The 26,002-nt window shown below is 41.4% G+C and overlaps 1 protein-coding gene across 1 annotated transcript in view; it reads right to left on the reverse strand.

Annotated features, from left to right (window-relative positions):
- Position 1: 1 nt before the first annotated feature.
- The window catches only part of MYH9 (myosin, heavy chain 9, non-muscle), a gene marked incomplete at its 5' end in the record, with an annotated part of 38,358 nt that continues 12,357 nt past the window's right edge, over positions 2-26,002 (reverse strand). The window contains 30 exons of the mRNA XM_010289641.1: positions 2-425; positions 614-786; positions 1,137-1,245; positions 1,678-1,886; positions 3,036-3,159; positions 3,362-3,450; positions 3,770-3,898; positions 4,593-4,754; positions 5,110-5,322; positions 6,003-6,215; positions 6,707-6,955; positions 7,317-7,469; positions 8,670-8,774; positions 9,684-9,890; positions 10,412-10,556; positions 11,013-11,225; positions 11,794-11,965; positions 12,775-12,898; positions 13,396-13,533; positions 14,026-14,232; positions 14,869-15,000; positions 15,950-16,058; positions 16,781-16,941; positions 17,894-17,963; positions 18,352-18,473; positions 18,810-19,003; positions 21,354-21,468; positions 22,048-22,221; positions 23,010-23,183; positions 24,992-25,144. Coding sequence (XP_010287943.1) covers positions 308-425; positions 614-786; positions 1,137-1,245; positions 1,678-1,886; positions 3,036-3,159; positions 3,362-3,450; positions 3,770-3,898; positions 4,593-4,754; positions 5,110-5,322; positions 6,003-6,215; positions 6,707-6,955; positions 7,317-7,469; positions 8,670-8,774; positions 9,684-9,890; positions 10,412-10,556; positions 11,013-11,225; positions 11,794-11,965; positions 12,775-12,898; positions 13,396-13,533; positions 14,026-14,232; positions 14,869-15,000; positions 15,950-16,058; positions 16,781-16,941; positions 17,894-17,963; positions 18,352-18,473; positions 18,810-19,003; positions 21,354-21,468; positions 22,048-22,221; positions 23,010-23,183; positions 24,992-25,144 — 4,656 coding nt within the window. The remainder of the gene's footprint in view (positions 426-613; positions 787-1,136; positions 1,246-1,677; positions 1,887-3,035; positions 3,160-3,361; positions 3,451-3,769; positions 3,899-4,592; positions 4,755-5,109; positions 5,323-6,002; positions 6,216-6,706; positions 6,956-7,316; positions 7,470-8,669; positions 8,775-9,683; positions 9,891-10,411; positions 10,557-11,012; positions 11,226-11,793; positions 11,966-12,774; positions 12,899-13,395; positions 13,534-14,025; positions 14,233-14,868; positions 15,001-15,949; positions 16,059-16,780; positions 16,942-17,893; positions 17,964-18,351; positions 18,474-18,809; positions 19,004-21,353; positions 21,469-22,047; positions 22,222-23,009; positions 23,184-24,991; positions 25,145-26,002) is intronic.

Consider the following 26,002-nt stretch of genomic DNA (forward strand, 5'->3'; position numbering starts at 1 on the left):
TCCAAACTGTGTAAGGGTTCACCAGCAGACATGGCACGGACAGTTCTACAGGCCTTTGTAGCGGCCAAACTGCTAGTCAGATTTCAGAGCCCCAACTCTTTGGCATTAAATACAAAGAGGATTAGGAAACTGGAAAGAGGAGGAAACTAGGAACACAGATGCCCAACAGGCTCCAGATACACAGAGCTGGGCTTGCTCTGCAGATCCCCAGCCAGTTTAGGAGGAGAGGGTTTGCTGAAAGTCCAATGGAAGAGGGGAGGGTCGATGAGTCACTCCATCACGTGTAACCTGGGTCAAATGGGAGGACTTATTCAGTAGCTTTGGCATCACCAGCATCTGCCTTGCCGTCCACTTCCTCATCGGAGCACTCTCCTGTACCCTTCCTGACAATTCGACGTGTCACGACAAAGGGCAGGTCCCCACGCCTAGGGAAGGGCAGACAGTACATCAGCAACACAAGGTTTCACTGAACTCACCAGACAGGGCAGGCTCTGGAAAGAGGTAAGGAAGTACCTGGCCACACTGTTTGCTGCAGGCAAAACTGCAGTGGGCAGTTACAGCAAGACTATGCTGGCCTGGCTGCCAAGGTATTGCACCAAATGCTCCACCTTACCTGAGTTTGCTCTTCAAGGAGCTGACTTCTCTATTCATCGCATCAGCTGTTTCAGTGGCATCCTCCAGCTCACGCTGGAGCTTCCTACGGGATGCATTGGCTCGCTGGGCCTCCTCTTCTGCTTCCTCAAGTTGGCGTTTGAGCTGCTTCAAGCGCATGTTTGCCTTGTCCGCCTAAGCATGTATGGGGGTAAAATAAAAAAATAAAATTAAAAAAAAAAAAAAGATATCAATGATCAGTGTTTCCCCAGAGTTACAGCACAGTAGTTAGAGCAGCAAAAAGCAGTTCCCAAAGGCCCCTCCTCCCTTTCTGAAGGGAGCTGCCTAGAACTTGACAGCTCCAAGCTTTTCCTTGAAAGCATTACATTTTCATCTGTGCCATCTTGTGATTATCACAATGAGGGAAGAGAAATCTGTAGGAAGGTTAATGCTTAGAGCCCTCTTACATGCAGATGATGCCTTGGTCATAGAAGGAAAATCCTCCCACCAGAAGACTCACCAATGCTGCAGGTAACTATACACACCTGATCTTTGAATTGCTCAGCATTACGCCTCTCATCATCCACCTGCAGCAAGATATCTTTCAACTTCTTCTCGGCACGGCGCACCTGTTTGCTGGCAGCCTGGCGCTCCCTACGGAGAAATACAGTGATGCTCAGATAAGAACTTATCTCCCATTGTACCCGCAAAAAGACAGCTTGACTTGGGCAAGTTAGAAACACGGAAGATAGCAAGAGTCCTCCTAACTTGGAGAAAACAGGGGATGGGAGGCAGTGTGTCCCAGAAATGACCAAAAGGCACTGATGTCACACAGATACGACCCTTTCTCAAGTTACAGAGGGGCAACAAGTGTATCACAGCTGCAGTTTTAAGAGTCATTAAGTCTGGAAGAAGCTAGAAGTCACTATAGTGAAAAACAAGGAAGGTTCACCAAGACCTTACTTCTGTGCTACCCAGTATACCTAGAATGAAGCCCTCAGACAAATCAGAATTTGTTCAGAAGAGCTTAAAATCCCAGAGTGGGAGGAGTCTTGTAAAACAGATGGAGTTTCTACTAGGACATACTTTGTCTCCATGTCCAGCTGCTCTTCCAGCTGTGCTATCTTTGCTTCCAAGGCCGTGATGGTAGCCTTGTACTTGGACTTTACTGCACTCTCCATCTCCTGCAGTTTAAGCTTAAGCTCCTTGTTCTGGCGCTCCATCTGCTGGCGAGCATTCTCATTCTTCTGTGCATTGCTACGCTCAGCATTCAGGTCGGCATTCATCTGATCAATCTGCAGAGAGAAGTAGTACTCAGCATATCGAGAGCTCCAGCCTGAAAGGTTGATTTATTTCTCAGACACATGCTGACATGCAAAGCAAAAGGACCCTCCGGGAAAGCTGAATACCTGGAATAACTATGATGCAGAGGGCGCTGTCTGTAGGCAGGGCACTTCTCAAAATACCTTAGTTTACCCAGATTTTCAAAGTAATTCCTTGAATAACAGGTTTATCAACCTCCTCTTAGGGCTAAATTTGCCAATCACGTACAATGCTCTCTGGGGCGAAGGATATGGCTTGGCACTTAAACACAGTAGTTATCAGTCTTAGTGAATTACAAAAATCCTGAGGCAAGTGGATCCAACACATGTGCTTTACTAATTTATCATTTATTTGCTGTCCGTCTACTTCCACTACAAAGAAGCAGCTTAAAAATACTAACTTTCAAAGATGAAAAGGCAAGAACTCGGTCCACTTCCAAGCCAGGGCTCTGGCTGACAGTCAACCAAGTAGAGAACTGTGCTCTCATCCACCAGAGTGAACAAACGGTTTGGAAAACCATTAGCCTAGCTCCTTGGCTTTGGAGCGCTAAGAAAACAACATGCTTGACTCTCAAAGTTGGGCAGATAAAATATGGCAGAGAACAGGCAGATTAAGGTCATGGTTTCTACAGCAGTCTAACAAATTCCATATGGTTAGTCCATTTGAAGCAGCATAGAACGGGCAAAAAAAAGTAGTTTTCCAAACACATTGTGGCACTGTTCAGCATGCCAAGTTGGAGCAGCATACTACAGATCATCTTTCTCACAATCCTTTAATACAGAAAAAAGGGACTGGAAGATTTTTGGGGTTTTGTTAGGTTTTTTTGTTTGTGGTTTGTTTTTGGTGTTTGTGGTTGGTGGTTGGTTTTTTTTAATAAACTTGGGAGATTGTTCCAGCTACCCAATGATTTAAGTGATCAAAAACAGTGAGCTAACATCAGCTCTGACTGCCCACCCTATTTTCTGTATTGTGGTATTCAAACGTTTCATTTTGCTCACATCTACATACTTCTGAGGGTCTGTACTGTACACAAAGCAGCAGCTGGCATTACTCAAGAGTGCAGTTCAACAATTTACACAGACTAGAGAACCCTTACTGGCACACGCAACCTGAACAGGTACCTGAAGATTTGCCTTCTTGAGCCGGTCATTGATTATCTCTGTGTTGCCCTGTTCTTCTTCTAACTCTTCCTCCAGCTGAGCTATCCGGGCCTCCAGGCGTCTCTTTTCCTCCATGGCCAGTGCTCTATAGGACACAGACTCATTAACACAGTGTTGGTGGCATTAATGCCTTGAAGAAAATTCACCATTTCTAATTTTACAAAATAAGCTCAGTCTTTCAAAAGCAGAGGGGATACAGTGCATGCTGCAGTCTACATAAAAATAACATCCTACAAAGTATTTTCTCAAACCAGGTCCTCCACCCTTAAACAAGGAACATTACTCACCCTTTACCACTGTTGTTGGCAATCTCATCAGCCAGCTCATCCCTTTCTTGCTGGGCCTGGCGCTTGGCACGCTCAGCAGCTGCAAGTTCCTGGAATGAAAATGAGACGGTCAGTGATCCAATGGGAAGCTACCAATTAATGCAGCAGAGGAAAAAGTAGTTACTGGTAATGGGTGGTATGGTCTCTAGCTAGATCCAGACTTAATTGTAAGACATGGTCTGTTCCCCACCCACTCCACAGCTTCCTTTGTTTTGCACACTCCTATCACAGCTGCGAAGAAAGGGCCAAATTCTGCATTTTGAAGTGGTCCTCATGTTTGAGCAGAGCAAACCGTACAAAAGAAAGGAAATAACCACTCGAGCTTAGATTGCTACATTTAGTTCTTGACTTGCATGCATATTCCATTACCTCCTGCAATTGGATCATCTCTGCCTCCATGCTCTTCAACTTCTTCTCATTTTCTTTGGCCTGTGCTAAGATCTCTTCTCTGGAAGTACGTGTGTCCTCCAGTTCCCGCATGTAATCCTTCATTTGTGCCTGAAAAGAGAGAACAAAAAAGGATGAATTTCAGAGCATCCACATTAACAAATTGGGTTTCTCTGTCTTACAGGAAACATGGAGGGAAAACAGAAACAGGGATTCATTAATTTTCAGCTACAAAAAAGGTTGCTGTAAAAACAAAAGGAATCATCCTTTTCCCATTTCACAAGTAACAAAGAGAAGTAGTAACGGAAGCAAATAGGACTGCTTAAATTGCAGAAAAAAAAATAATTGTCAGATATAGGGAGGGGGGAAGGGGGTTACAGGAAGCTTTCTAGTGAAGCAATGGAGTAGATTTGAAGTGGTCTAGGGAGGATTTGAAGTTTTTCCTAGGAGCAAATCAGACAAATGCCTGCAGGAATTACAAAAGCATAACAGAAGTGTCTTGGGCAGGAAAAGGCCTAAATGATACTTAAATCTCTCTTGCTTTGCAGCTCTGTAATCCTTTCCAAAAACACTGACATGAGGCAAGCACTAGAGTGGACTTCCCCTACAGCTTGTCTCCCAGGGAGTTAAATAGGCAGATCGAGTTTAGAATAATATTTGAAATGCCAATCTTTTGCAGTAAATTGCTACAAGGTTCTGCTGCTCTTGTGACACCGATGCATAGTTCTCATGAGGTGAAATCTTGTATCCCATTTCCCTCAGTAAATACTCTACATTGACAGCTAAAACAGTTGAAGCTTCTCACCTGTAGTTTGCGGAGCTGCTTGATGGCTTCTTCACGATTCTTGTTAGCAGTGTCTATATGGCTTTCCAAATCCTTCAGGTCCATCTCTAGCTTCTTCCTGGCAGCCACAGCAATGGAACGCTGTTTTCGTTCGTCTTCCAGTTCTACCTCCATCTCCCGCACCTGTATGGAGAAATACAGGCATCAGCATTTCAGCTCCTTGATTTCCCAACAGCCACTTTTTGCATCCCCCTTTCAAACTGTACATAAATGCAAGCATGTGACTTGTTTTCACTCTTCCTGGCAGGGGGATGGGGCTAACATTCCTCACTAACAAAGTCACATGGGCTCCTTTGATAGACAAAGGCTGTTTCAACAATCATGCGCACAAGGGGGAAGGTGTCTCACAGCTTTGCAGTGCTGCCTGGAGAGTTACCATTAACAAGAATCTGTGGATTGGCACTGTCTGTCTAACCATCTTTGGACACAACTGCCTTTATGTACGGAACACTTTCAGGATTTACGGAGCAATTCTTACTTGTCTAATCAGCTGTTTCTTTTTTTCTTCATTCTGTTCATCACGTCCCTGGAGGTCTCGGTCAAACTGTGCCTTCATGGCCTGTTGGTTCACTTCTAGCCGCAGTTTGGCATCCTCTGTGGCCTGCAGTTCATCCTCCAACTCTTCCAGCTGTGTCTTCATCTCCTCCACCTGCTGCTCCAGGGCTCGCTTAGCCTTCTCCAGCTCATGGACCTACAGCACAGTACCGCCCGTGAGGTCTCCTCAAAGAGTACAGACAATTTCACCTATCCGAAGAGCAAAAAAGCCTACAAACAGCCACTCACTTAAGGTGGGATACAAGAACAGTGCATCTGTCCCTTGTATTAGGGCAGAGATACCCCTCAAAGCCAGCTGCTCACATACCTGCAAGCTGCCAGTGTGTATCATGATTACCTATTAGTTCTGGTCATGTATGTGTGGTGGTGGAGAGAAAGAGAAAAGCCTTTGTTAGCCCAGTCCTGACCTATTGCAGACAGAGATGGACATCTCTGGTTCTGACAGAATTCAAGAAAATACTTTTTAGCCTCTGAATTTTTTTCTTTTTCTTCCTGCTTATTGTAACATTTTTTTGTCTTGAAGTATTGGGGCTACTGTCTTCCATTGCCTGGCTAATACCTGTATTTTACATATCAGGCTCACACCATACCTTCATCTCTGCCACAACAATAACAGTTAATTTTCAGTTTGCCACAACCTCATTTGGGTCATACTTACTAATGTAATACAAAATAATATTCACAAACTCACAGTGTGTCCAGTATTATTCACTACATTCCCCTGTGTTAACACTAGCATAAGCTTTTTGCAGTATTAAACTAACAGTATCACCTGTGTGACATTTCCTGCCCCAATTATTTTAACTTCATACTTACGCTTTTCCCAACATCATCCTTTGAACTCATCAGGTCTTCCATCTCTGCACGGAACTGCTTATTGATTCGTTCCAGCTCAGCTTTCTGCTCTATGGCTTCTTCCAGGGCTCTGGCCACAGAGAGGGCCTTAGTCTCCTTCTCACGGGCTTCTGCCTCAGCACGGTCCCGTTCTTCTGCATACTTGGCAGAGATGTTCTTCTCCTCTGCCAATAGCTACAAGAACACAGCATCAGTATTCTGAGAAATTACTGATAATTTTCTAACAGGGTAAATATACATCTTTTCATTGGTGTCTTCTCAATAGTGTTCCACCATGGATAGAAGGTATTAAGAAAATGCAGCTTCAAAGAATAAAGCATGCCAACCCACCCTTAATAACTATGCTGACCCCAAATGAATGCACTTCTGATTTCACCTCCAACCTGTTATTTCCTACTTCCTCTCAAAGATGATCTGGAAACAATGCTTTGAACTTGATCTCGGTCTTAATATAAATGCTATCACTTTGGGAAAAGGAGCATCACTAAACTTCCTATGCATGCAGCAGAACTAATTTACTTCCATGAAAGCTTATTTCTCCACTCTATATGCTATGCCTTAGTTCTGAAATTCTACGCATTCTCCAAGCATCATTGCTTAGGTATTCTTAAAGTAGACCTGTCAATAAGATACACCTACTGAATGCTCAGTTACTGAAGTCATACCTGATCAAACTTCTTCTGCTTCTTCTCTAGATTGGAAACGATTTGCCGCTGATGATCCAGGTCCACAGTGAGGTCATCCAGCTCTTGCTGCAGGCGGGTCTTTGTTTTTTCCAGCTTGTCATACGCAGCTGCCTTCTCTTCATAACGCTGGCTCAAGCCCTCCAAGTCTTTCTGCAGCTTCTTTCTGGCTTCCTCTGCTGACTCAAGGTAGCCCAGACCATCATCCATCTTCTTCTTTGCATCTATTGCCTGAAGGACAGAAGAGACTGCACATGAAGCCACGCCATATATAATGCTATGTGTATTTTACAGACATCAGAAGTAGAGGCAATAAGTCTGCTCATTTCTGAAGGTACTACTTCCCCCTCAAATAATACTATATGACAGAATTCCCAGAGAAATTCCTGCATAGAAATCTAGAAGCAGTTCATATGATTATGATCAGAGACATCTTCATTTCCTCTCTCACCCAAATGAGCTGGATCACCCTTTTCCAGGAAACGTTCTGTTACTAGAAGTCAGTTCTGCATTTAGATTTTGCTTCCCTCAAGACAGACCTGCACTCATGCTTCCTCTCAAAAGTCATTGGTTTATGGGATGCAAACTGTACCTGTTGCTGAAGAACAGAGATCTGTTTCTCCAGGTTTCTCTTTGTCTCCTCTTCTTCTTCCAGTTGCTCTTTGAAACTGTTCTTCTCATCCTCCATTTGCTTCAGCTTAGTGCTGAGGCTCAGTTTTAGGCGAGTCTCCTCCTGCAGCAGCTCCTATAAAGCAAACACCCCAGTGGAATTCAGCACTGCTCCTTGGCTTTAAAGGCTCACAATCCTCACCCACTCTCTCCAGAATGAGTACTTTTGAAGGCTGAAGTTGAGTTTAAGTATGCAACTTATTTCACAGATAAGAAAGCCTAAGACAGAATTTAAATAATTGTCTTCCAGTGAGTCAGTATAGAAACAAAATATTCAGAAGGGTCCTATTGTCTCGTACACTCTAATGATTAAAGTATACTACTTCACCACACAAGCCATCCACAGTGCTTTCTGGAGTCCTTGGAGCAGCACACAAAGCATTAAAACCTTTCCCAACAATAGCGTGACTGTACTCTGCTACATGACTTTCTCATATTCAAGTATCAAATAAATGGACAACAGGATTTAGCATGGTTAAAAACAACATTGGTCTTAGCAGAATCTTAGCACCAACATTTGTTGACTTATCTTCCAGTGCTCGAGCTGAAGGATCTGTAGACATTCATAAGACCAGTTTTCAAATTAGTGCATAATTTTTGTATTATACACTATCTTTGAGTCTGTTTTTTAAAAAGAGTAGTAAGTAGACAGAACATCAGTGACTGTTCAAGGTTACTTAGTATCTGAGGTTTGGCATGCTATTCCTTTCCCTTACAACCTTCTGCTTGGTACTCCATGCTTTACCAAGAGCGTCATATTCTATTAACTGTAAATGGTTGCTTTATCCCCAAAGTGTAAGACTAAGCATGATTTTTTCCTAAAAAAATACCAAATTATTTGAGTCTATCACTTCCCCAACATAAACCAGGAAATAAATTTTTCTACTTAATTCTACAAATTTACTAGAAATAACACACACAAACACCCCGTCAAACACCTGACTATGAAGAACTCAAACAAGAACCTAGTATTCCAGTGCAGTTCTAGCATTAAAGAACTCTCATGCAGAAAGGTGATAGAGAATGACTTCTAAATCTAAGACAGGGAAAGTTACATATGTTCCACATACTATGGAAGGAAGATAAACAGCTTGTTTCTGTAGCAATGCTCTCAATACCATGCAATATAACCCCTTATCAAAAAAAGCCAGACCCAATCCTTTGAAGTGTTGTATATCCAGTATTTAATGGTGTCCAGAGCGATTTCTCACTTTAAGAATTTGTAACGGACACTGGCTGCACCACACACAGATGCTTTAGCTTCCAAAGCTCTCACCTGTGTATCCTGAAGCTGCGATTCCAGAGCAGAGAAGTCCTTTGCTAATTTGATTGATTTGCTGTCAGACTGGTTCAAAAGACCTGTGACATTGTCCAACTCAACCTGAAGGAGAGATCAGAGTATCAGTTATTAAATGCATCAGCAAAAACAAAGCCAGGAACAGGTGAGCAGCAATGAGACCCAAAATTGAAAACAGAGACCTCTCAACAGTGAGGCATGTATATAATCTCTCAGGGGAATGAATGTATAATTTCCAAAGTCCCAGGAATTAAATATGAGAAATCAAAAAGAGATTTTTACTTGAGATCACCTCTGTTGCAACAGTCTTCTGGTTTTGGTTGTTTTGGTTTTTTAATGCCTATATGAGATTTTAGACAGCCTGGGAAGAATTTTAAGAGATTCTATTAAACTAACTCTCTTCTATTTTATACTGTCTGCTTCAGGACTATATCTAGAGTCTCAAAACTACATTTTCACACTCCAAAAGACAGTGCACACACCAGCAATGCTCAACTCTTAATGACAACCCTCCATAAAGGACAAGGCATAAGACAATGCTCCGTGTGAGTCAAAGGGATTTGCTGTCCTCCTTGAAGAAAGGAGGAGAAAACTCTAAATTTCTACATCACCCTTGAGTCACCCCTCATAACCATCAACCACATCACAAAGCTTCAAAACACTGTCTTCCAGATGTTTACAGAATCGTACTGTACAGACTGCTGCATGCTGAAGAGAAGCAGACATGATGATACTTTAAGGCTTACAAAACTCAAATAGCAGCTTCTCAGGGCTGCTTATGATAAGCAACATGAATCCAAATGTCCTGCTTTGGCAATGAGTTAAGGAGTTTGCATAGTCCTTGGGAAGCAAACTATGGATTTGCTTTTTGTGGGAAATTTATCCTCAAGAGGAACAGGATTTTTGAACTAGCTATGGGGAGATACCATCCTACAACCTTTTCTCTCTAGCCCTGGGCTGAATCAGAAACTAAGGAAAACCTGTGCCACTTACTTGCAATTTGTTAACCCTCTCAGCCAGTTCAGTCTTCACTCTTTCGCCTTCTGTAAATTTCACCTGCAGCTCTTGGAGCTGAGCATCTACTTTTTTCCGCTTATGCTCAGCATCCCCTTTGCCCTGCAGAAGCACCTTCACCTCATTGGACAGTTCAGCCCTCTCACTTTCCAGAGCTTGTTTTGCTTTTTCAAGGTTTGCTTTTACCTGAAGAGAAAAAAAATACAGCAAAACCCCTTAGACTTTAGATATGGCAGGATCCTTCCACTGAGTACATTCCTCCCCGTGCCCCCCCCCCAAACAAGCAAGCTAGTGTTGCATGTTTAGCAACTAAGTTGTAGATTGCTTACTCAGAAACAATAATTTGAACAGCCTGTCACTGATAAGCAGGAGACAATCTAACAATCAGAGAAGACAACAATACAGGAGATAGTCTTGCACCATCCAATTTCCAAATTGAAGGTCAGCAAGTGCTAGCAGTGAAAAGAATGTCTTGGCTATGTGGTATAATATGCTGATAGGAAAAAAAAAGAACGAATGCAACTATTTAAAACAACTTCATATATGCTTCATAGTGAAACGTGATCTACCAAGGGAAGAGCAGCACATGTAACAGAAGCCTAGTATCACAACACTTCATGTTCTTCTGCAGCTTTAAGATATGGTCATAAAGCAGCTATCATTTCAGGAAGGTTGACTGCTTTGGCCTTGTGTTTTCTTCCACATACCCGTTTGGTTTGTTCTAATTGCTCTGCCAGCTCTTCAATAGCTTGTGAATGTTTCTGCCTCATCTCTTGGATTTGAGCCTCATGAGTCTTTGCTTCATCTTCAAGGGTCTTCTTCAAAACTGTTACTTCTTGTTCTCTCTTTGACCTGCAAAATTCACAATTCCATTTAGATGCCAAGGAGAGAATCAAGCATGTGTATATCCACCAACAGCATCTCTAATGCAGAAAAATGACAAGGTCTGTATAGCCCTACAGGCTATAAAGACACTTTTCAAAGCCAGAACTTAGCATTGCAACCTTCTTAAGTGCAAACTGGCAGCATTACTTTCAGCCTAAGTAGTAATAGCCTTGAAGTATGAATGTTTCAGGGGTATCACTAACACTATGGTTAGGGAGCAAAATAACTTTCCTCATCAGTTGAGGTAATGCAGTCTTGACTACAGCTTGCATACTACCTCCTTTTGTAGACACTGAGGCTGCTAACCACCCTACCCTGATAAAGCCAAAGAGCTGCTTTGGTAAGACACTGGATGCCACAGTGTTTATCAGAAAAGTCAAAACCAAAACCCAGTAAGACAACACAGCTACATGCTGGACTTACCTGAGCTCTTGCTGAGCAGCTGTAGAATCTAATGTGTCTTCTAGCTCTGTTTTCAATGCTTCCAGCTCTTCTCCTAGATCCCGCTTCTGTTTTTCGGCTTTATTCCTGAATGCTCTCTCTGACTCCAGGTCTTCCTGCAGCTCAGTGATCTGGGATTCGAGTTCCCTGATCTTTTTCAGGGCCATGTTCTTCTGAGCTGCCTCTTCTTCCACCCTGTGTTCAACATAGGGTTCTGGTCAGAGCCAGATTTAAACTATATGTAAATTGAAACCACCTGTCCTACCAAGAATAATCAAGAAAAACGCTGGTACTGGTCAGCACTACAATATTACATGCAAACTTTGATCCATGTATCATCTACAAATTCCAAGTTCTATTCCCCAATACTTGAGAGAACGTGATTACTTACCTTAAAGAAGGGGTCAGAGAGAGACTGACAACAGAAGAGAGCACCATTTTACACTGGAAATTGAAATCTCTACTGAACAGATGAATATAGCAACTACCAGAGAGACAGTGTGTCGCCACTACTTTTTAACTGCCTCTGAAATCTTACTGCCCCAGTGAAACATGTGCAGTGCACATTACATTACATTCATAGTCTATCTCTGTACAGAGAATGTGGCAGTGAGCAGCAGCCAAAGAACTCTGATGCTGAGGACATGGATGTTAACAGTTTACAACAGCCACACATTCCATTTAGTCCCTATTCCAAAGTGACACAAGACAAGGAATACTTCCCAAACTGATGGTCCCTGAACCCTGCAGGCCAGGTTCTCACCTAGCTAAGGCTGCCTGCAGCTCCTCTTCCTTCTTGGCCAGCTGCATTTTGAGTTCTGCAATCTGAGCCTGCAGCTCAGCAATCTGGTCATGCAGATCACTGGAGTCCCCTTCAAGCTTTCGACGAGTCTTTTCCAATTCCTGCCTCTGCTTTTCTTCACGTCGCAGACGTTCTGATGGAGATAGGGACACATTAAGTTACACAAACAACACATACTCAAAGAATGTTGTACAAGCAGAGAAAATAAAGGTATTTAAGCAATAGTTTCTTTCCTAATAATACAACTGTCCAAACTCTAGCTAAAGTGAGTTATTCTGTCAGGACCTATACATGCAATGCCCTCATATTTTGCCCTCAAAATACATCTGGGCAATTTCCCTTTCCCTCATCTTACAGCAAAACCTCCTTCCCCCCTTTCACTGTAATAAACAATGCCAGTCACTCCCAACACCCACACCATACGGGCATAAGCACTCATTAAATGATGCAGAAAGGTCTGTTCTCCCTTTACTGAAGCTAAATAGGCTGGCTCCTGCTGTGTTAACCTGGGCAGTCTCCAGATGAAGTACCTCTAGCTTGAACTCTGAAGAACTTGTGCAAACAGGATATCAGAAACAGCACTAACCCTGACAGATTGATGCTGCTGGAAGTAGAAACGTGGAGATACTTCCACAGCAGGAGAAGAAAGAGAACCAGCTTCTCTTCTCCATTGGCCCGCTGCTTTGGAGAGGATTTTTATTTAGATCAAGGGCTCAGCTGACAAGGCATATAACCTTCATCCCAGCCACTGAACAGCTCTACCAAACCGATCAATAGCATACACACTACAGACTAATTTTTAACCCCTCAGAAACTGGAGAGGACTAAAACTCTAGAAATGAAACTGAAGTTCAATGAATTTTAACAGGAAACCACCTAAAACTAAACACGCAAGTCCTTTGCGGTATCTGCCTTTAAAAAAAGAAACAAAACCAAAACCACCTTCAAGGTCTGTGATCATAGCCTCATGCTTATTCTTGAGTTTGGCTAAACTCTTAGATTTCTCCTCTTCCTCTGTCAGGTTTGTTGTAAATTCAGACATTCTGTCTTCCAACAGTTTCTTTTCCTGCAGAATTGAGAAGGCAGTGTCAAAGCAGTTCCTGGAATTACAGGAGATTTTTCCAGAGTTGACTGTGCTTAAAGATGTCAATGTCATGAATGCCTGCTCCTGCTACAAGGAAGCTTGGAATGAAAGAAATCCTTTCAGGATTACAGATAGTATTCAAATAAATGGTTACTTAAAGATTTGAATTTGATAGGCCTTTCAAAGCTGAAAGGGAAGCCTGTTACTAAAATAACTTGATACTGTTTGGTATAATAATGTATCAGAAAACGTTTGCTCATGGATCGTTATTAGTCAAGACTATTTAAATATCATACAATACTCAGTTGTAAAGCATACAGGCAGGCAGCTAATTTCAACAATTCAGATCAGAGTTGCCAAAGACAAGACTGAATTCATTCCCAAGTTTCCCTGTAAGGGAAAGGTCAGCCTTTGGTGGGTGGCTCCAGGAGAAACACTTGTACGTCTTCAGCCTGCATAAGAAGCTGTAGGAGTCTCACCTTAGCCAATTTGAGATTCTGATCTTCCAGAACTATCACATCTTCTTCCAGTTTCTTCAATTTGGCCTCCGTGGTCACTTTTTCTAGCTGCAACTTCTGCCTTGCACTTTCCTCTTCTTCAAGCTGCTCCTCTAGTTCCTTCGCAACACCCACAGGAAAGCAAGGTATTTGTCAGTGCCACTCACTGAACAATGTAACAGCACAGTGTACTAGAACTCAGAAAGTTTCTTTACCCTTCCTTCAAGGTATTACTAGTACTTTCTAGAAATGACATCTGTCTTGACTTACTGCAACACAGTGCATTCTAACAAACAAGTTTTCTAGAAGAATGCTATTTTGCAAAGAAGAATGCTACCATCCCAAAATCACCTAGCTTAAGCAAAGACCTTTGTAATTATTTGACAAGTGGACAACATCTTCAAGAATGGAATGGCTCATTCCAGATAACTGACTGAATGCCTCAGGCTCAGCACTAGAATTGCTGTGTTCTATTGCTGTTTCCATGGGTAGATTTTTCTACACTTCTTGTTTGTTCCCTCTCTCCCATTTCCCTCCAAGGTGAGGCAAAAGATCCACTCTAACCCCTACTATCCTTTTTATTGACATGAGACAGCATTCCTAAGGCATTACCTGGATGTTCTGCTGCATTTTCTTCTTTTCAGCCTGCAGATGTTGACACCGTTCTTCCTCTTCCTCCACCCTTGCCTCCAGGTCATGACATATCTCCTCCAGTTCCTGCTTCTTGGCTGTCAGGCGGGCTCTTATCTCCTCAGCTTCAGCACAGAGTTCAGTTTCTGCTTGCAACTGTTCCTGCAGCTGCATTTTCTCTGCCATTAGCTACATGGGACACAAAACCAGAAATAATACAATCTCCAATTTACCAAAGTACTTAGCAATCTGCGTTAAGTGAAGTTTTGTGCTCCTGTGTTCCACAGTTACAGTCTCCTGCTGCTAATCAAAAGCTAAATATCAAAACATAGTTTTTAAGCATTTGTGCTCCTTCACAAACCATGCACTGCAACAACATATTACGTTAACCTTAACAAATTTCTCAAGACTTTGTCCATTTGAAATAAGGAGCTTGTCTAGTTTTCCCCTGCAGAAGTAACACAAATAATTATCAGCCGTACAGAAAAACAGTCCTGCTGCCACCTTCTGCATTCGAAACAAAAAGGATTCCATTAATGATGAGGCAACATTCCACCAGCTTGCTATCATACTCAACCGAAGGAGACTTTTCTTCACATAATGGCTATAGAAGGGCAACAGGTGGTCACTGTACAAAATCACCTGCTAGAGGAACTGAGCTAGGAAGAAGGGCAAAAGAAACTGAACAAGATGGCAGCCAAGTCACATTTCAACAATTGGAATCCTGAAGCTTGCCCATAAGACCCATAGAACCAAGGAAGAGCTCTCAAACATTTGGCCCAGTAGAGAGAGAATGACTTTTAAACATGAGATTTGCAAACTCACCTGGGCCTGGAAGGTCTCCATCTCACTCAGTCTATTTTCTGCAGCTAGCTGCTTCTCCTTGACCTTTATCAGTTCTTCTTCCTTGGCCATCATCTCCTCTTCCTGTCTGCTTACTTGCAGAAGGGGCTTCACCTGAAAGCAAAACCAAAACAATAAGACATGTATAAGGAACAAGTAAAACATGAAGAAATGCTCTTATACTTGATAGGCATTGAATAAAACAACATTTAGATATTTGAAGGACTGACCAATTGTTTTGTTGTAAACTCTGGGAGGATCATAGAGGACTAGATATCATCTACTCTGCTAATAACACACTTTCTGCCTGCCCAACTATTCCTCCAGGATGGGATGCATCAGGAAAGGGTTGGGTAAATTCTAGCCCCTTAAGGGCTAAGTATGAATAGCAGGAGAATAAAAAAAGTTGCCATACAGTGAGGAAATTCACACATAGGTCAATGTAAACAAAAAACAAATAATACCCATATCTGTGCTACCTCATCAAAATCCCTTAGAAGTCATTTCATAGGAAAGTAGAAACTCTGCTCTCAACTCTCATTTAGCTGCAAAGTCTCATGGCTAAAAAGCAAGAAATCCCATATATTTAGGGGAGACCATTTCTTCAAGTGTTCATTGTCTTTATAAAGGTAAAATATCTACAAGTCTAACAGCAAGATCAGACTCAGTGCTTTTCCTTTGCTCTTACAACCCTGGAGAAAGAGATGGAAAGCCATCCCCGTATTAATAACTTTTGTCTAGCTATATTGACCAGCCATGCAGTAAGTGACTCTGGGAAGTACCATACCACCAAAGCAAGTGAATCCTCTTACTCTTCTTAGGCATAAAGAATTGAAAGATGACTTCTACTCTTCCACAACATTACTTGGATATAGCCATGCACTTGGTTTATGCAGGTATACCGCATAGCTATAAAATATGCTATGACATTCTCTGCCTAAAGGAATCAAGGCATAGTTGCAAGCCAGCCCAATTGTGGAGCAAGTGTGTTTTGTGCTCTGGTTCAACCTGAGAAACTGAAATTGCAACCAAACTGTCAAAATTGCAAAGGGAGAAATATTACCTTGGTGAACAACCTCCACCATTGCCAGTTCCGCAGTTTCAAATAGGCAGCACAATTTCTCTGAAGCACTTTCATGGCTGTCAATTGCTGCTGGCGTTTGGCAAATGCTCTGCAAGGTAAGTGGAGGTCAGACAAAGGAACCCACAGAAGCACTCAATTCTCTCCATCAAGCCTTTTCTTAGATACCTCTACATTTTTACTTTAGAGGGTTGCCTCCTAAAAAAACAGTGAAGTTTCCAGGGAACCTCCTCTATCTTTTAAAGTTTTTTTCTGCTAAGAGTGGTTATCCTTTCCTTTATTCAATTTCCTATTTAATAAAATTTTTCCCTAGTATCTTCTAATCTGAAAAACCTCACTATTTCCACTTCAAAAAAGTGAGATCTTAAACAGCGGTGTGTTTTCCTGCCAATCTGACAGATACTACTTTTGGGTTTAGAACTGTACCATTTGCAGTCCTACGGACTAGCTTAAGAGAAATTCTACACTCCTGGATCAGTACTGTACTAAGACCTTTTCGTTTTCACATTTGCAGTTTGCAGCTCTTCTGTCAAAAACTTTGCCTGCTGTATAGTATTCCTACAGAGAGGAATAGACTTCACTGCTCTGGCAGTACGTGGGATAGCAGCATGCAGAGTTTCTTGCAAGTGTCAGAAGTGCAGCATTACAGAGATCAGAAAACACTAAAGAAAAACATCAACTGTTACACATCACAAATAAATCATGGCCCTTCTGACAAAAAATAATTTGTAGTCAGCTTTTTTTGAAGAGCAATTTGTACCTGAATGGGAGAAATACATGTTTATAATGTATTTTACAAAATATGCTCCTTACTTTCTGGCCAGGTAGCCTCTGCAGCATGCTTGGAAGCCAATAATGACATCTGTGATCTTCAGGTCTCTCTCTTCTTCAAGATGAGCAAGAACTCCAGCTCTGAAAAACACTTTACTCTGTCCAATTCGGTAAAGGTTGGAATCCAGTTCCAATGCTTTGATCTAAAAATGAGAGAGAGAAGAATTCATCTCCTGCAAACACTGCTTCATGTGAAACATCACAAAACATATTTGTGTCTCATGGCTGTAAGATATCCCTTCCTACAAAGGGCCTCTCAGACCAACTGAAGCTGCTAGCTCCCAATAAAGTCCTGTCCCAATTAGAGGAGCTGGAGCTCAGTCAAGCACAGCATGAAATGGAGGTAACTAGACACAGAAAGTGTGATAAAAAGCATTAATACAACACCACATCAAGTACCCAAGAACTAGAAGGATGCTGTGAGGAACATATGCCCAGTTTCAAGAGCCCTCTTCCTTTCCTAAAGGAAACATATCTGTTGATCCTTCCTATTTATTTTTTTACCAGTCCTAATCTTTGTCAGAGAAAGGCACCCCAACCAACTTTCCCATCCTTTAAAGGATTTGCTGTCAACACTTATACTAGCTAAGAGGGAAAAGGTATACTCCTTTAAAACAGAAGAAAGGGAATCCCTTACAGCCAAATTCAATTCATTGTCTCCTAGTCTTCAAGCTACAGAGCCAAAGCTTTCCCTTTGAAGCAGGCAATTCTGCAGAAATTAATTAGAGCCTTCACTGAAAGCATTTGTCATCAGCAGGCCATTACAAAAAGTTTGTTGAAGCTCATACTTTAAGCATGTGCTAAGATAACATTAATGCTTCTAAGCATTTTAATTCCATGAATACTGTTGGCATCTCAAAGTGTATGCACCTGTGGAAACAAAATGATCGTCTTTGCCTAGGATTATTGAACCTCACAGTAGTCAAAAACCTCCATCTGCAAAGCCAACAAAGCTTTTTGCACCCTCCTCCTCTCAGATAAATCATTTGACTTCGGAATTTTGGTCTGCGAGTACAAGATACATTTAACATGCACAACTCCAATTTCCACACCATAACTTTATTCTATTCAAGTAGAGTTTCTGTGATGTCTTACCATCAGCACACAAGCCTGCTTTCCATCCATAAATCCTTTAGGAATTGCATTTGGAGTTAAGATTTCATATCTGAAAAGGTGAAAGCAACAGACTAGTTACACAAGTATATTTGAAAACAACAATAAAATAATCAGTAATGCATTCCTATGGCATTATGAGTTTGACAGTTCACAGTTTGGTTAGAAGAAAAAAAAAATTGCATTTCTAGACAACAGAGTATGAAGCAGCAATCTTAGGCGGGGTCCTCTATGCCTCACCTTAACTATACACTTACTAGAGAAGAAGTCAAAGATGCTTTTGGGAGACTTTGTGCCAGGGAATACCAAGGGACAGTTGTTCTGTGTTGCTGCCTTTGAAAACAGTGGCAATCTCATTGCAATAAAATAATTCAATTTTTGCACTTATGTCTTAACTTTGCCAGAGTAAAGACTGCTTCAGATTCTTTCCTAGGCCTTACCTTTGTCTGAATTCCTGGAATACAACTCTGTTGGGGAAACCTTGCCGACAAATACGGATTCCCTCCAGCACTCCATTACAGCGAAGCTGGTCGAGAACCAAGTGGGGATCTAGTTTTCCAGCCTAGTGAGGAAAAAGTGTATTTTATAAATGCCACAAAGCTTTTACAAAAGAGGCTTGCCCTCTTGTCTCCCCGTCCTTTTTGTAAAGCAGCCAGTTCTCTGTTTTCCAGTTAGAAGCAATTGAAAGCTTTTATGCCACCTTAAGGGCAACTGCAAAAGATCTGTCTCCAAAACTGTGGTAAGTATACAGTTATTTAGGATGACCTTAAAACGATATCCTGACAAAACAGGACCTCTAAGATCTCTTGCAAAACCTGACAAAAGACAGCAACCCAGTCACATGTCCCCAGAAGCCCACGTAAGACTGCATGGGCTGTACTGTTATAACTGTCTTTACCTTTTTTTCATGGTTGGGGATAATGCAACGGACGAAGTTGGGGTTGGTATTCCTCAAGGTAGCCATCAGTTTAGCCAGCTGTTCTTTGTAGAGCTGTCCCACTGTTCGGAACATACCCTTCCTGGTTTTAAAGGCCCCTGGCAATGCTGTATCTGACATACCAGCTACCTGATCCAGCCCAACAATACGGTCAACTAGAGAGAGTACAAGAACGAACATTAAAATTCTGCCACAAAGGAAGCATTGGAACATAGAAAGAACATCTGGATAGAACAGGATAAATGAGAGGAGCTGCAGGATCCTTTTTGCTTCATCTCTACACAGATGTCGACTCCTGTACAGAATTTGTGCAGGGATAGGAGCAGGAAGGAAAAAAAAAAGCAAGAGCTCACTACAGGAAGTTTGAGTGATGGAGTCAAACTTACTCCCAAACATATTCTACTGATGCTCTGGATGGCAGCTCTGGAAGAGCAATCTGGAAGTGAGTTTCGGATGCTTCTACTTGCTTAGGTTACAATGAAAAACAACAAACCAAGAGTTCTAGCTGCTAGCCCAACAGAGTCAACTATTAGTTAACTCTGACATGGAAGGGGCCACAGTTAGAGCAAAAGCCCAGCTTCACTCTTGCATTACAGGCAGAACTGCCATGACCGGTGATCAGAAATTGTAAACTGAGCAAACATGGTAAAAGGCATGATAGAAACCAAACCTCAAGATACCACTGTTTGAGTTATTTTTGGAGTACAAGTATTCTATGACAGAGACATGAACAATACCACTAGGAGACAGTCAGAACTCCCTGCCCCAACAGCTTCTCCACTATGCCACAATGACATTCAAGCACTGATGAAGCGATCACCTTGATGGGTAGACTCCACAGATCTCTTTTTTTCAATAGAAGCCACATAGATCTGAGAGTATCAAGGCCAAGAAGAAACTAAAGTGTTACTTTTTTCCATTGCTCTTCTACATGGAGATAAAAATTCACCCACCTAACCAAAACCAGCTGTATCACTATAAATTTCCATACCCCTAGTACATTTCTATTAAGGTCTTCAAGCTACTGCTTCACTTTATCTTTAGTGGTTGGCTGATGCCTACACTCAGGCTCCCAATCTTCACTTCAGAAAAATATATCAACTTGTGCTCAATTGGCTTCTGATTAAAAAAAACACCTGCTAAGACAAAGCCCTACAAAAGAAGAAAAAAGAAAGGATACCCTGATTTACAGCTAGTATTAGTTTAGAACTGCTCATTTCTAGAGGAACTGTTAGAATAGGGTCAAGGTTGTCTTATAAGAAGGTTATGTTACTAGATGACATCGCAGGGAAATCCACAGAAGAGTGTCCCAGATCGTGGCTGGAACAATCCTCTTAAAAATCTTGAGCCCTGCAATCTACATCAAGACAGCAAAAAGGACAGTCACTTGCAACAGAAGATCCAGCTAAGAACAATAAATGAGAACTGGTAAGTGGTTATTCAGTTGACATTTCAAATCCAAAAGGTGTCTCATACAGCAAAGGCCTTGTTAGGCACAAGTTGCTGGTGGCCATTTTTCATGCAGAACAAGTTCCTCTGCCAAACTAACTTTCTTTTAAATGATCAGCAGTCAAAGTAAAATCCCAATACTAGAATCAATGTTAAATGGGATTTCAGTTTAAATGCAGTCTCAGAAATCTTCCTTCAAAATCTTGCAAGAAATATAGCCTTGCTAGCTCTATGGTCAGTTGACAGGGATTTGCTTTTAGCTGTTCCTATGCAAGTTTTACACGAGCAACCTTTAGCACCGAATATGTCCATACTTTTCTTGTATCCACTTGCACGGTGAAAGTTTTGCTTTTGTTCTAAAGTCCGTAAGGAGCTACTAGCACAAAGCAGAGGAAATGAACAAGAAAAACAAGCAGGTATGACAAAGGGACAAAGAGAAGTTAACGGAAGCATTTCTTGCATGGCTCTAGGATGCATTATGCACATGACACAACAACCGGGTTTCTCAGTCACCTGGTTCTAGATGAAGAATAGGAAAGTGTTGATAGAAATAGGCTCTCTGAACGTTCTGCATCTCTGCAACAGACAGAGACGTCAAAGAAAACCCACCACAGAAAGTGATAGCAACAGTAAGACTCAAAACCAGAAAAACCCAGAGAAGATAGAGTAAAATACTGAACAACACTGCAGAAAGAACACTAGTTGCAGGACTGAAAACATAGATTCAACCTCTTGTGTTTGAGCGTTGCAGCTACGCAAGCTGCTGGGACATAATGGTGCATTCATATTTTATCCTAGCATTCTTCGTTTTAAGAAATGATTGCTATATATGCAGCAAGCTTAACATAAGTTGTTGCAAGGGACTTTTCTCTTGAGTTACTATGAACTTTTAATGCAATACCATGATCTAAGCAAAGGATGTTCCAGATAATGCTCATCTTGGTGGCTTAGTCTTCAGGGAAAAAAGCAACATAGCTCATCACAAACTTCTGATGATCAAAGAAACTCTTCCACATAAAACAAGAGAAAACAATGAGATTTAACTTAATTACATACCATCTTTCCACAGCTCAGACACAAACTTATCCGACGACTGGTGGAGAAGAGTAGCAATGTTATCATTCAGCGGATCCATGTTCTTCATCAGCCATTCATCTGCTTTATAATCCACCTGGAGAACATAAACACGTCAAGAAGCTTGGGGGGGATGGGACAGATTTTTCTGCAGCACAAGATGCGGAGAGACCCTGCAAAATCTATAAAAGTAGCATTCAGGTTTGCACAATCAAGAACAGATTACCTAATCATTCTTAGATTTGCCATCTAAGCAAGCATACCTACAAATTTAAAACCCTAACAAACAGCTGCATGTTCTCTTCTGTCAGTAAAGGGAATGGATTTGCTAGTTTGCACCACCCAGAGTGTGACACAAAAACCAACTGCATCATCATTTTTGGTGATGAAGTCTTTATGCAAGGTTTCTGAAATGTACCTCCAATCTCACCAAGTCACAGAAAACAGATTTAAATTGGTGTCAGTTTGACATGTCTTCAACTATAGATTTATAACTTGCAGGCAAATCCCCTTAGGCCCTGTAAGGTCCACAGCAATGGAACAGTTTCATGAAATCTTCCACTGGTTTCCCATAGGCAGACATTTTGGTAAGTAGCCATTTCTAAGAAGCAGTGGTTATGCATTATAAAATACAGCAGACATTCCAATGTCCATGTTTTAGCTACTAATTCTTTACCTTGCCAGCATAATGTATGATACAGAAGTCAGCTTTGTCTTTCAGCTGTTTTGGCTTCTGAAATTTGGGGTGGGTGCCTTGTTCTTGTACAACTTTTTCCACAAAGCTTTTGTCTGTTGCTTTTGGGAACCAGCACTCTTCATCCAGCAGGGCCAGTATACCGGGAGGTCCAGCCTTTAAGAAGGGAAACATCAAAACATCATTAAATACATGACTACACCAATGATTAACACTTTTAGATGTCTAGGGGGAAAAAAAAAAAAATACCCAAGCCTGATCCCCATCACATTCACCTGTTGTGTGGTATCAGTTCAACTACTTCCATACTAATAGAAATTGTTAATAATTCTTCAAAATCCTCATGTGAATTCTGAACATTTTTATGAGAAGGTCTCTTCCATGACATTTGTCTAGGTTGTTTTATGTGGAAAAAAGGTATCTTTTTAACAGAAGGAACACTATCACACTGTTTTCCAAATATCCAGGTGTCTAAATGCAGAAGACCACAGCAGACTATTTCACAAACTAGTCCTTACCATTGGAAAATCTACTATGAAATTTATAAATTTCCAAGTTTCATTAGAGCAGAATGAAAGCAACAGATTCACAGCTTCTCATCACACATAGTTAAGTAAAGAAGTTCACACTACTTATGGTATGCCACACATACATCTAGCATCATGCAGATCTATATAAATGAAGACAATTTTGTGAAAGGAAAAAGTGGCTGACGATCTGTTTTCATGCAATATTTCCTACAGAACTAATACTAACAGCTCTATTGGTTACATACTTTCAGACACAGAGGAAACTTCACTTCTACTTCTAAGAATACCACAGTGTCAATAGAGGATTACAAAAGCTAGAAAGCTAGTTTCTAGTCTAAAGATAGAGATTATGTGCTCAATGAAAAAATGAGTGCATCCATTTCTTTCTGCTTGACAGTAGAACAAGAAGCTTACCGGCTTCTCTATGAGGTCAATGCAGGGCTGCAGATCCAGGCCAAAGTCAATGAAATTCCACTCTATGCCCTCCCTCTGGTACTCCTCTTGCTCCAGAATGAACATGGTGTGGTTAAAGAGCTGCTGCAACTTTTCATTTGTGTAGTTAATACACAACTGCTCAAAGGAGTTAAGCTAATGAAGAAAAAGGTAGAAAGGTGTTTCAACAGTTGCTTTTGAAGACACACCTGCTATGCTCTTAGCACAAAAGATCACATCTACAGTTCAGGAATTTAAGTTAGTATTCTGTGTGGGGTGGACAGCCCTTTGTCAATAACCCCATTTGCTTATGAACTGCCTTTCCTGTCATGTGCCCCCGCATCACTGCTGCAATCCCTAGGGAAGTTCATACACACTGTTCCTCAGACTTTGTGAAAGAATGTTTAGTTGTAAACAGCAGAAGAATTACTGCAGCTACTTAACTCAGGAACAGAACAGACTCTGGTTTTCTCACAAACTCAGAGCTGGCAGGTCCTCTTCCTAGGAAGAGGAAGCAACAGAAGCCTGAAGACAAATTCCTAAAAGCATGAGGACTGGAAAGTTTCTTTTTAATCTTCATATATAGAATCAGAGCAGGGAAAGTGAGTGAAATTTCTTCACTATCTCAGATTTCTTCAAACTGTAAGGACACAGTTAATAACCAAGGGTGCATTTTCATGTGAGACCACACTAAATATAATGCAGCTGCTGAAGAGAATGGTCCTGTTCTTTCCTCTGTGTTTTAGTAATTCCTAACCATGTATTTCCACTCTCCTTATTTTCATGAGATCCAGCAACCATGAAACCAAGTCTACATTAGACTTGATTGGGGGGGCATAGAAATATAAATCAACTTTTCTGTGGCTTAGTTTTCCATTTCATTAATAAATTGGTCCAATTCACCCTGCAGCAGCCCATGAGCTAGATCCAGCGTAACACAGGTTATAGAAGCTGCTTGGCTAGGATAATGAGGATGGCAGGATAGTTCCCTTCTGATGTGGTTGCTTCAGACTAAGTGTAATGCAAAGCCACATTCTAAAATTGTTGTTTCATAGACATAATGGTTTGTCCTAACAGTTCACTGACACCTATAGACGGAACTCCCACTTCCCCTCTTTTCCAACTCTTCCTTAACGTTCCTTCAGCTCTTCCTCTCTTATATTTATCCTGCAGCAGTTTTTATGGTCAGATTCCCCTTTGCAGACTGATTCAATTATAAAACACCCTAAGAAAATACTTCCTGCAGGGCTAGAGGTGAACAGTACAAGCAGTTGAAGCCAGGAGCAGCAAAGGGGAAACAAGCAAGTTCACACCTTTTCTGCATCAGAGTTATTAAATCAGTTTGCTGTATGTGAAACCACACTCTGATCCCCAATTTTCATGCTTCTTGCAGAAAGGAGCATACATAGGTCAGAATATACGTTGGCTCTGATTATGTCTACCCTATCCTTGTCTTTTCCAAAACACATCAGGAAGAAGAAGAAACCATACCTACAATTTTTAATGATGCTAACAGGTTTCAGTGAACCATCCTTTAAATGTTTTGGGACAGATTAATGGGATATAAAATTTTAAGTCCAGTCGTGATCCATAACACTACATGACATTTTTAAATACTTTTTTGTAGGTTAGCAAACTCTTAAGCTGTAAGCTATAAAGAATGAAGAACACCTGGAACCATGAAATTAAAATAATTCTGATGCACATGCCAAAAAGCATGCAAGCACCAGACTATATAGCAATGAGATAAAACATTTGCAGAATACATAAAACACTAAAGAATGAACCAGTTATGGTATTAAATAATCTGACAGTTCACATCAGCAGGGATCTCAAATAACAAATGTGGAATACACATCCTTTCTAAAACTATACTATCCTTTTCCAGTTTTTAAGTAATTTCCTTTAGCAGTCTTTGTTCCACGGTAAATTGTGCTGAGTGCAAGGACCTGACTTCTCCTTACCTCGAAAATCTCAAAGCCAGCAATGTCAAGGATTCCAATGAAGGATGCACCCTGTCGCTTGGTCTTATCCAATGCCTTGTTGATACGCATGACCAGCCACCGGAACATACGTTCATAAGTGGCTTTAGCCAGCGCTTCAATGGCAAAGTCAGCCTAAATAGAAAAAAAGACAAAGATCAAGAGTTACATTATAATCCAAAGGCAGGCACAGATTACACTGTTTTGGCATCTAATGGCCAGCTGTAGTCTGAGATTTTTCTCTCCATGACCAAACTCACTAAAAAAGGCTCATTTCAGAGGTTATTCCCAATGAAAAGTAGATGGCACAGTGATACTCCATAAACAAGAGTGAAGAATATGTCTTATTAAATTAGTGTGTCAAAGCCAAATTTCAGGATCCTGTCTGTTGGAGAAATCAATGCCTGGTATTCAGGAAAGGAAAACGAGGCCCAGTCACCTCCAAAGACTATAGTAACATAGTATGTTTCATAGGCCCAAATAAAAGCATTTAAATTCTTTTGTAATTTAGGATTTGTGAAGCCAAATCCCCTCCTCCTATGTCACTACCCTACTTGTGACTGACACAAAAATACTACGTATAGTAAGAAATCAAATATCAAAATGGAAAGGCAGCCTGTGACTATTTCTAGACTTCATTCCCTTCCCAACACCTTCCACGTTATGGGGGCATGTTTATTTACACTGAGAATAAGGATGTGTTCATAAGTAACTCGTGCAATGAGTAAGCACAGGGGCTTTGCTCCATTCAGGAGGCTACTACCTCCTAGGTCAGGTTTAATTCAGAGCACAACCCGATCCAAAAGTGTTACAAAATTTACAATCAGTTTCACGGGTGAGCAGCAAGTTTTTCCACTCTAGTAGCCAGCCTACTCAAAACCAGTGCATTCTATATTACAGCAACTTGAAAATATCATCCTTGCATACAGCACTGAAGGAACTTAATCCCTTGGGACAGCCAGTCACTTCCCTCCCCCCGCCCCCCCCCCACAC

The sequence above is a fragment of the Phaethon lepturus genome, unplaced genomic scaffold, assembly GCF_000687285.1.
Source record: "Phaethon lepturus isolate BGI_N335 unplaced genomic scaffold, ASM68728v1 scaffold31356, whole genome shotgun sequence".
NCBI lineage: Eukaryota > Metazoa > Chordata > Aves > Phaethontiformes > Phaethontidae > Phaethon > Phaethon lepturus.